Source organism: Lipotes vexillifer, unplaced genomic scaffold, assembly GCF_000442215.2.
Source record: "Lipotes vexillifer unplaced genomic scaffold, Lipotes_vexillifer_v1.1 scaffold98, whole genome shotgun sequence".
Taxonomy (NCBI): Eukaryota; Metazoa; Chordata; class Mammalia; order Artiodactyla; family Lipotidae; genus Lipotes; species Lipotes vexillifer.
In genome coordinates this window covers 1,453,998-1,464,337 of record NW_006799611.1, presented here as the reverse complement: position 1 = coordinate 1,464,337, position 10,340 = coordinate 1,453,998, and the positions used below count along the sequence as shown (strand labels likewise).

The window sequence follows — 10,340 nt, the reverse complement described above, 5'->3', positions numbered from 1 at the left end:
GGGAGCCACAGGAACCCGGTGGCGACAGGGTGGCCCCCTCCCCCCCCCCCAGCCCCCCCACTCACCGGCGATGAAGAGGCACATGCTGCCCACCGCCAGCCAGGCCAGCCCCACACTGCCACTGGCGGGCTCCATGGAGACGGGCGCCAAGAGATCCACGTGCGAGGAGTTGCTAGGGCCGCCCTGGGTCAGCTTGAAGTAGGCACCAAAGGCGCTGGTGCTGAACACCATGACCACACCTGCAGGTGGAGCATGGCAGTGGGCAGGACAGGGCAGGGGGAGGCAGCCCGCGGCCCGGGCACGTGGCACTGGGGGGCTGGAGTCTTAGTGCACTGTGCGCCACAGCAACGTGGGCTGGATGCCTCTGAGAGGGGCAGTGAGCAGAGCCCTGCCTGGCTGCACTCACCTCAGCCCGGCCCTGCCAGCCCCGGCTTGGACCTTGCACCTCAGCAAACTCCAAGAAGCTCCTGGAAGCAGACCCTCCCTGGCCTGTGGAAGCAGGAGCAGCCACAGAGGCCAGACCCACTTTCCCAGCAGCACCAAGTGCTCGGTAGGGCTCAGAACACGAGGAGCCTCACTCGGATCATCTCCTGATCCTCACAATGGCCCACAGCTACTCCATTTCACAGAGGGGAAACAGGCTCAGGTAAAGTCACTTGCCCAGAAAGACCACAAGCTTCTGAGCCGCTTCAGCCCGGCCCTCAGTTTCCTCATCGTACACTGGGCCCTGACGGCGCCTTCTTGTAGGTTCACTGTGAAGGTTAAGGTGTGATGCAGCGATGCAGTTAGCACGGGCCTGGTCTCAAGCACGTGCTCAGTGAGAGCTCTCCTGAAGTCCTGGCCTTGTTCTCAGGGACACTCAGCCATTGTCCTCCTCCCTCAACGTGGTGACCTCAGCAAAGATCCTCCAGCCTGTGGTGGGAGGCTGGCCTGGGCCACCCACCTGCAGAGGGCTGAGCCGTCACCCTTGGGCCTCACCTGACAAGGCCAGGAGCAGCCTGCGCCCGGCTCTGTCCATGACGAGGGCTGCTACGGCCGTGAACAGCACCTGGATGATCCCCACGATGACCGAGGCCAGGCTGCTGTCCTGAGGAGACGGGCCGAGGCAGGTCAGGCGAAGACCCCGGAACTAGGTCCCACCCATATGGCATCCAGGTGAGGCAGGCCGGGGCAGAGCCTCTTTACCTTGAACTTGGCCTCCTCAAAGATGGTCTCTGCGTAGAACATGACAGCGTTGATGCCCGACAGCTGCTGGAAGGCCATCAGTGAAATGCCGATGATGAAGGGCTTGTAGACGCCAGGACGCCGCAGCTGGGCCAAGTGGAAGCCCTGCTCAGACGGAGACCAGGCATCAGTTCTTCTCTCTACCCTGTCCCAAGGGTGCCCCAGCTTTGAGCCCACCATCCTGAGGCCTGGTGGAGTAAGGGAGCCTCTGCTTCTTGTCCTGGCCCCACCTGAAGCCTCTGCTTCAGGTCCCTGCATCACTTTAGCCTCCGATTTGTAAGGTGACAAGATCCTCACCTCCCCACGTCCCTTCCTGATTTGTTGGGGGATCCACAAAGATGTTCTATGAGCAAAGAGCCCAGGGTTCCCGAATCCCACCAGCCTTGGGTCTGGGCCTGGGCCAAGCGCCTCCCCACGCCCCACTGATCCTCACCACCACTGCCAGACACGTGCTATGACTCTCACTTTACAGATGAAGAAACTAGGGCTAAAGATGGGAAGGTCACACAGCAGGTAAGGGGCAGAGACTCAGTCCTCTCCCCTGCCTGACAACTCCCTGTTTAAAAAACCTAAGTCCTCAAATCTGCACCTGCATTTTCCTCTGATGTGGCCCGGCCTTTCTCTTCCTGGGACAGGAAGATCAAGGCTCAGGCTTTCCCAGGGATGTCCAAGGTTGGGGCCCTGCCAAACAGTGGGACTCGAGCAGGGCAACACCCCTGATCCCACCTGCCACTATGTATGTACAGCCTTTGCAACAGACTGTGTTGACCTCCCCTGGCTGCAAAGGGGTGATACCTCATGCCCCCACCCCAGCTCTGGCTCCCAGCCCCTCACCTGGTGCTCAGCCCCGACAGGGGGCTCTTCCCAGCCCTGCTCGGAGCCCCACAGGAACTGCATGGCAGCCACGGCTTCCTGGCGCTTGTGCTGAGTCAGCAAGTAGCGAGGGGTCTCAGGCATGCAGCACATGAGCAGCAGCATGAAGGAGGGGGGCACACAGCCCAGCACAGCCAGCCAGCGCCACTTGAGGACCCAGCCTGGGTGGGGCGGGGTGGGTCAGATGTCAGAGCTGGGGTGAGCCAGCCTGGACCTTCTCTGGGAGTGCCTGCCCCCTCGCCAACCCCAGGGACTCAGCTTAAGGGGTGGGGACCTCACTACCTTTGCATGACTACCCTCAGGTTTGTTGTTGATATTGTCATTATTATTGCTAAATGTTGTGGAAACGATGGGGGGTAGATCAGTGAATATTTATGTAGCCATTAAACAAAGGCGCTCGCTATGTATTGACGTGGTATATGGCACCATTTGTCTAAAAGGTAGGAGCGGGAGAATAAAAATGCATAGTCCTCCTACGTGCAGACTCTCAGGAAAGCTGCTGAGAAGCAGGCAAGGCTGGCGCCTCCGGAGAGGAAGAGGGACAGAGTTGGGGGAGACTTTTCACTGAAAACCAGTCAATCAAAACTCACAGAAATTGATCAATGAAAGTGCAGATGATGATGACCTGGAGGAAATTCTACGGGTGTGACCCACATGTCTGTCCCGAACGTCAGTGTCCGTGCAGGGGCTTTGGCATACTGCTGGCCCCGCAAGGCAGCTAGACTGCTGGCAGGACTCTGAATGAGACTCAGGATGGTTAAGTGGGTAAAAATGAAACACCACGGACCCCCATGTCAGCTACTCTGAAGAACCAGAGGGCACGTGCCCCAGGCCCGGCCACGGCCTGTCAGGTCCGAAACCCCCACCCCCCACAACGGTTCTCAGGCCATTCCTTGACAATTCTCATTTGGGGCCTGCTGCCAGGCACTTTTCACAGTGTCACTTAATCCCTCAACAGCCTCGGACTAGGTAGGATTATCTCCACTTAAAGACAGGGAAATTGAGGCTCCCAGGGGTGGTGTGACTAGGCCAAGGTTACACAACTAGTAACTGGCAGATTCCCCTAACCTGGGACTGTCAGATATGAAGCCTGCCCTCCTTCTATCCCAGCTCAGTTCCAGTCTGCCTCTGGAAGCTTCCTCATGCTGGCCCCAGCTCTGACCCTCTGGTCCCCTGGAACCTGCCTCCTTCAGGCTGCAAATCCAGTACTGATTCTGAGGGAGACAGGCTTGGGTCCTCCCAGCTCTTAGGCTAAAGACTCTGGAGTGCCCCCTCCACCCCCAGGACCCTAGTTTGTCACCACACAGTGGGGTACTGACCTAACCAGTCAGCCCTCCCTGCACTCCTGGAATGGGCTTCTGCTCTGGGAAGATGAGGACATCACCTTCTCCAGCTCTCCCCAGAACTTCGTCCCAAGACCCGCATGACCCAGGGTCTCAGGGAGGTGGTCTGGGAACCTGGCATCTTGGGCAGTGGCTGTGTGACCTCAGGCAAATCCCTTGACCTCTCTGAACTTCAGTTTCTATATCTGTAAAATAGCCACGAAGCCATTAACAGTTATCAAGAGAGATAACACGAAAACTCTACCTGCCAGATAGGCTAGGAGGATGCCTATGACGACCATGAGCTGCACACAGGAGCCGAGCAGCCCCCGTACTTCGGGGTAGGCAATTTCGGAGATATATACCTGTTGGTAATTAAGATGGGATTTTACTTGGGGTCGAAGAGTTCTTAAAACTGAAAAGTCTCAACCATTCAGAGCTGAGGAGAGCCTCAGCTGGGGCAGCTGCAGGCCCAGTGGGCTCCTAACTGCAGGCCCTGGTCAGCTGGGCCCTCCGCATACCTCCCTGCCCCCACCAAGTAATCTGCAGCAGGTGTTTAAAGGGTATAGAAGTGGCTGCTATGCGTGTGGGGTGGGGGCGAGAAGCGCTTTTCAACCTTTCATTTATTGTATGTATACCCCTGACAAAATGCAAATTCTGATGCAATAGGTGTGCGGTGGTCCAAGATTCTGCCTTTCTAACCAACTCCAGGTGACAACCAGGCTGCTGGTCCAAGGACCATACTTTGAGTGGTGCCCTTGGAGTGAAAGCAGAAACTCTTCACCTCAGTTGCTACCAGTGACTGCCACGGCATCCTCTGGGCTCGGGAGCCAGAAAGCCCTTGCCCATGCTTCTAGGTTATTCCATACCTTATGCCCATGTCTAAGACAGGTGTGCTTTTGCCCAGTAAAAAAACCCTCCAAAATATAAAATCCAACCTAGCTGCTGCCTGTTACCCAGAAAATGCAGTTGAAATGAGTGGTAGGTGCAAAGGGATGGATTCTGAGCTACTGCTCTCAATCTTGACCAGGTTAGGGTGTGGGTGATTGATCATCCAAACTCATGACCAGCGGCAGTTCACGGGTCACCCCACAATCCCAGCTGCCAGGGTCCAAAGTCCTTCCACAGGCCATGCCAGGGCCAGGGCTGTATGTGCAGGGTCTCACTGAAGCCTCGCAACCACAGCACGAGGTAATGCCATTATTTCCATTTTACAGGCGCAGAGAGGTGCTCTGCCCTGGTAAGTGGCAGAGCCAGGATTTCACCCAGATGTCCAGCTCCAAAGGCAGCCTGGGAAGTGCTGGGTCAGGAGGTGGTGAGAGAGAAGCAGGGGAAGTGGCTGGAGGACCCGTTCCTGAGCAGTGAAGGGGAGTGGCAGGTCCCAGCAGCCTTTGCCCCTGGGGACAAACCAGAACAGGATTTTCCTGCTAAACTGTAGTCAGTGGTCTGAATGACAAGGTGGCGGGGGAGGGGGGATCTGAGCCATACTGTGAGGCTTTTGTTGACCATCTACAGATGCCATCTTATTTGTAGAGCAAAAGAGAGCCTGTTAAGTGGCACCATCCTGGGCTCCAGTAATAGCTTCACCACTGACTAGCGGTGCCTAAACAAAGGACTTCAGGATTCTTAAGCTCACTTCATCTGTAACCAAGGACAATAACAGCGGCTACTTCCAAGGCCCGTTGGAGTGTAAGGAAGACGAAGCAGGGAAGGGGCATGGTGCCAGGCAGGCAGGAGGCCGCAGCCAGGGAGAAACAAGGCCCCCAGGTCTGCTCCTTCTCCCCGGTCCCAGGGCGCCAGGCTGGGGAACACACTCACCGGGGCCACTAGCGAGGCAATGCCGCAGGCCAGGCCGGTGAGGAGGCGGCCTCCGAGCAGCATCCACACGTTCTGAGCCGCGGTGATGACGGTGAAGCCGGCCACGAAGGGCACGGCGCAGAGCAGGAGGCTCAGCTTGCGCCCAGCGCGGTCCACGAGCCAGCCGCCCAGCACGCCCCCAGCCGCGGCGCCCAGGCTCACGATGGCCTGGGGGCGGGGCGACCGCCGGCTGAGGAGGGAGCGCCGGGGGGTACCGCGGCCCAACCTCGCCCTCTACCCCACCCTCAGCGGCCTTGGGGGAAGGGGATGGGCGACCCCTGGCAGGGGAGCCGGGACGTACTCGGCGGAGGGTCTCAGTGCCCGCCCGAAGCCAGGCAGGGGGAGGGTCCTGACGCCCATCTTAAGGGTGGGCGAAGGAGGGTCCCAGGAGGGCTGGAGGGTGAGCCCGAGGCCTCACCCCGAACCAGGAGGCGGCGGCATCGTCGAGGCGCAGGGCCGGGGGCGCGGCGCGCCGCAGGCTCGGGATGGCCGGGGAGCTGTAGCCGAGTGCGAAGCCGAAGCTGAGTGGGCCCAGAGCAGCGGCGAAGGCGGCGAGGAAGACGCGGCGGGCGCGGGGAGCGCTGCTGGGACCGGGAGGTCCGTGAGCGGGGCCTGGCGCAGCGGGAGGGGCGAGGCAGTGCCCCCGGGGCTCGGGTTCCCCTGTCCGCTCACCTGCCGCCCGGCGGCCGCAGGAGCGGCTGGGTCTCCTCCTGGTCCCCAGGCGTCATGTCCGCCGCCAACGCTTGCCCGGTGCGCTCCGACGCCTGAACTGCTGCAGGTCCCCCGAGTGCGGCCTGCACCGGCCTGTCAGGCCAGAGCCAGCCAATGAACGGTGAGTGCTGGCTCTGGGGCGGGGTCGGAACGGCAGCGGGTATGGGAGCAACCAATAGGAACGCAAGGCGGTGTTCGCCTCTGCGCTAGGAGCCGCTCTTGAAGTCAAAGCGGACCAATGGAAGCAAAGAGCCGGTAGGCGACGAGCACTGGAACCACCCCTAGGACAGAGCTATCCAGTGTATAGGTGGGGCGGAGTTTGTAGCTGGGCCGGAGCACACAGCCACCCAATAGGAGTGTGATGAGAGCTCGGAGGCGGGGCCATATAGATGCCTCACACTGAGCCGACCAATGAGGGTAGGGGGCGGGGATTGCACTTGTGCCTGGATCCGCCTCTCAATCTAGCTTCAACCAATGGGGCTAGGAGCTGGACGAAGGCGGAGCACGTGGGGCGCGCCCAGAACTTCCCGCCCCAACTCTGGGCAGCAGCAGCTCCACTCCGTGGTCGGGTCTGCGGTTGCTATTCGGCGTTAACCGCTGCCCTGGAGCCTGGACACTTCTGCCCACCTAGAGCCGCAGGACGGAAGGTCTCCAAACAACGGTTCTGGCCCACTCTCTCGGATGCCGAGCCTGGCGCTCCAGCTTCGTTGCCGGGGCAGAGGCGTGGCCCTTGGCGCCGCAGCCCACCTCCGTGCTCGACACACCTCGGGGTTGGGGTGGGGCGGGGGGAGGCCCAGGTTGCCGACGATGACCAGAACCTTCGGGTGCTGAGGTCCTGTGTTGGGCGGGGTCCCTCATGCCTCATAGCTATGACTGATCTGGGCTTAAATCAGTGAGCTCTACGCTCCCTGTTAAATTCCACTCACTTCATAGGTAACCCTGACTTTGGAATCTTCATCTTAATATCTCCCAATGTTGAGTCCCCTGCGGATGTTAATAGCCAACCTCTCTATGTGCGTGCACCCAGGTCACTGCTGGAGGTGAGTACGATGAAGTCAGTGCGCTGTAGCATCTCACCGTTTGTATGCTGCACTCTCTGGGTGCAGGCAACTGCGGTGGAGTGCTGTTTTTCCGGCAAGAACCAGGGCTAAGAGAGTGATAGGCTTAGCTTCTAATCCCTCTCTGGCCCTCTGTTTCCTCATCTCTAAGTGGAGATGACAGTTAACTATCTTGCAGGAGGGTTTTGAGTAGGGGCAATATATAAAAAGACCAAGCACATGCCAGGTACTCAAATGCTAGCCTATATGATTAGTGCAGTCACCTGATAGTACTGTCTTTCAAGACAGGCAACCGCCCCTCTGTGCTTCCTCAGCATCTGTGCTCCAGTCATAAATGTTTAGCACTTATCATTGCTTGTTATCACCTGTTTACTTCTCTCCCTCCCCCGATGGACATGATCTCCTGCTCCAGACAGTGGGTACTTGGTGTTTGCAGAGAGGAGGGATGCCTCAGACTTCAAGGGCAAACGCTGCATTTAGACGGTTTACTTTGCAATTCAGCCTGAGGGATATGCAGAGAAGCTTCTGTAAACAGGGTGATCCAGCGAGCCCAGCTAAGGCCAGCCAGCCCTCTGAGCCATGGATTCCTACAAACCTGCTCCTGCCCTCTGGCTGGTCATCTCCCTCCCCATGAGTGTGCAGTGTTCACTTCTTGGCCTTTGTAAGCAGACACTGCTGCCAGATCAGCCTCCCGCTCCCCCTTTATGAGCTAAGCACCATCAGTCTGTTTAGTAGGGCCCACCTCTTGCCATTTCTACATCCACTCCTCAGATCTGTGACTCTTGTCAAATCATGGGGTGCCACTTGCTGCCAATCTCTTTGAAAGAATGGCCTAAATAGCCCTTGGTTTTTCTATTCCAGGCTGAGAAGTAAGAAACTTCAGAAAAAAAAAAAATGACAGGAAAAACACACATACAAGCTCATGAAGCTTACAGAGTATTTTAACACGAAAAACGCCAGCCAGATTCAACTGATACAAGGCACTCAGCCTGGCTCTGTATGGTGGACAGGGGAGAGAGCACAGCTCTGGGGTCAGAGAACTCACAGGTTCAAATCACTGCCCCTTTCTGAGGCTCAGTTTCCTTACTTGAAAAGCAAGAATAATAAAATCTAATTCACAAAACTTTAGGTGAGGTTGAGATACAGTATGTAGTTGATCTTGTGTTTTCCCCGTTTATACGAAAAGGGCATAACAAAACACAGAATAAGAACGGGAATGCTGAATGCTACAAAGACTGTGGGGAGACCCCTGGGCACACCTAAAAAGCTGTCTTTAATACTCTCTCCTCTTGCCTTCTGCTGAAGGGGACCAGGCAGCCTTCAGCTCGGAGGCTTCATGTTGGACCGTCTGTGCCACAGGCAGAGAGGGGAGCTCTCCCCACAGTGTGCAAGGCCCAGAAGGAGGTAGGGTCCCGAACTTCTGTGAAATCTATCAGATCAAGGTCATGTCAGGCGCAGGCCTCTGCACTTAGTGAGAAGACCTGCAGAAGAACTCCTCAGAGCCACTTTAACAGGCAAATGATCTCAGGTTTCTTTTGATGGGTAATATAGGCAAGATGAGACAGAATAAAATGGAATCCATCAGACTAAAGCCAAAAGTAAATTATCTTCTTCATACCGCTTAAAATTGTTACAATATCAGCGAAACTAGGTTTCCCTCTGATTTCCCCTGGCTAGAGGCTGACATCTCACTGTTTCATTCCCACCTGGCCAAACTCACATTTTCTTCTCACTTTAAAGAGGGAGCAGTGGAAGGCAGATACATGATAAGAGGAAGGATAATCATTTGGTTCATGTGAGAGAGCAAAGCAGACTGGAACAAGAGGAGGAATTTGAGAATGATAATTTTGATGATGGAGAGTAACTGTTTCTTGGTTATATGATTTCACAATAACAATACCCCCCCGCCCCAAAAATCTTAAGACTCTTTAACAGGCTCCTATACCTTATTATTTTTTTGTGAGACACAAAGAGAAAGAAGAAGGAGTTTCGAAGATCTAAAAATTCAGCTTTTCTCAAAAGTCTGTAGGCAGAAACGCAGCTGGTTCCAATCACAGTGAACTGAAACAGCAACAGGGGCCAAAGGTGCAGAAAGAAAACTTATTTATAATAAATTTTCAAAGCAATGGCTTTTCTTTATAAAAGAAACACAGTATGTGACAAAACAAAACTGTAATGAAAAAATAACTTTTCCATCTAAGTATATAAAATATAAGAGAAGGTTGCAGTAAATAAGAATGAACATTTTTGATTTATTCAAAGTTTCAATCTAAAACCTCAATGAAATCTACCACCTTTAATTACAAGGGTACTGATGGTTCCTGAACAGAAAGAAACAAAGGTTAAGATGGCACCGGACATTGGAGAGTGACCCAAACTGGCTGAGGGTGCAGAAGGTTTGGTCCAGTAGACCACGGACAGGCTAAAAGCCACATTTTGTTGAGAACTGATGTCGGAACTGGTTAAAGAGTATAAACCTCCATAAGAAAATTAAGGATGGCAAACTCGACTGGGACTCTGTTTACTTCAAGTCAATAATGTCTTCGTCCGAGGAAGCTGTGAGCTGAAAGGGGCTGCTGCCCCAGACAGGGCTGCCTTCTCGCTCAGCCACAGGGTCCGGGTCGGAGCTTGTCGACTGGTAACACCCCTTGGGATTGGCTTCGGAAGTGGAAGGACTTTCCAAGGAGCTTGACATGATCCTAGAGGAGAAAAGTCACTGTGAACAGATCCTGGGGCACCGCTGAGCTGGCTGCTGTGTTTCCTGTTCCCCTAAACTCAGGAGCCCTTCTCCCCCTCCCCCTGCCATTATGGGGGAGAGGTGGGGAAGTGCAGGAGTGACCCCCACCCCAGCAGAGCTGGTGTTCTGCAGGCAGACAGCCCGATCTCATGGGTGGTTATGGGTTTTAAAGGCCAGTGGTGACACAGGTATTTGTGAGGGAAATCGGGATAATGTCGGGATAATGTCACTCTAAAACCCTCCCCTGGCTCCCCACGGCCTGAGGACAAGGCTGAAACGCGGGCCACAGGCCCCGGCCCTGCTGACCCCTCCAGCCTCCTCCCAGCCCACCCCCGCCCTCTCTATTTTCTCCTGCATTCAGGACGCTCACTCTCTTGATACCTGCAAAACCAGTTTGACCAAATTCAGGGAGTTCATTCATTCAACAAGTACTCATGGAGCCGGTAAAAGCCCCGGCCCAGCCTCTGGCCGCTCCTGACCTTGCATCCTTGTCTGTGCTCAAGTTGACCCACTCTCTTCTCTCTCTTCTCTCTCTCTCTCTCTCTCTCTCTCTCTTTT

General features: G+C 55.6%; 2 protein-coding genes across 6 annotated transcripts in view; both read right to left on the bottom strand.

Moving 5' to 3' along the window:
• Nucleotides 1-6,094, bottom strand: part of SLC2A8 (solute carrier family 2 member 8) — a 7,777-nt gene extending 1,683 nt beyond the window's left edge. Inside the window, exons 1-8 of one of the 3 annotated variants that reach the window (XM_007471721.1) lie at nucleotides 5,949-6,094; nucleotides 5,695-5,857; nucleotides 5,238-5,444; nucleotides 3,685-3,784; nucleotides 2,059-2,258; nucleotides 1,186-1,329; nucleotides 979-1,087; nucleotides 66-239 (exon numbers count right to left, since the gene is read on the bottom strand). In XM_007471721.1, the coding sequence (XP_007471783.1) occupies nucleotides 66-239; nucleotides 979-1,087; nucleotides 1,186-1,329; nucleotides 2,059-2,258; nucleotides 3,685-3,784; nucleotides 5,238-5,444; nucleotides 5,695-5,857; nucleotides 5,949-6,004 (1,153 nt within the window). In that variant the 5' untranslated portion in view covers nucleotides 6,005-6,094. Of the gene's footprint in view, nucleotides 1-65; nucleotides 240-978; nucleotides 1,088-1,185; nucleotides 1,330-2,058; nucleotides 2,259-3,684; nucleotides 3,785-5,237; nucleotides 5,445-5,694; nucleotides 5,861-5,948 lie in introns of all 3 variants that reach the window. The other 2 variants (XM_007471722.1, XM_007471723.1) reach the window with 2 other exon arrangements.
• Nucleotides 6,095-9,267: 3,173 nt separating this feature from the next.
• The window catches only part of GARNL3 (GTPase activating Rap/RanGAP domain like 3), a 160,561-nt gene continuing 159,488 nt past the window's right edge, over nucleotides 9,268-10,340 (bottom strand). For 2 of the 3 annotated variants that reach the window (XM_007471719.1, XM_007471718.1), the window contains one exon: nucleotides 9,268-9,744. In XM_007471719.1, coding sequence (XP_007471781.1) covers nucleotides 9,567-9,744 — 178 coding nt within the window. In that variant the 3' untranslated portion in view covers nucleotides 9,268-9,566. The remainder of the gene's footprint in view (nucleotides 9,745-10,340) is intronic. The other variant, XM_007471720.1, reaches the window with a different exon arrangement.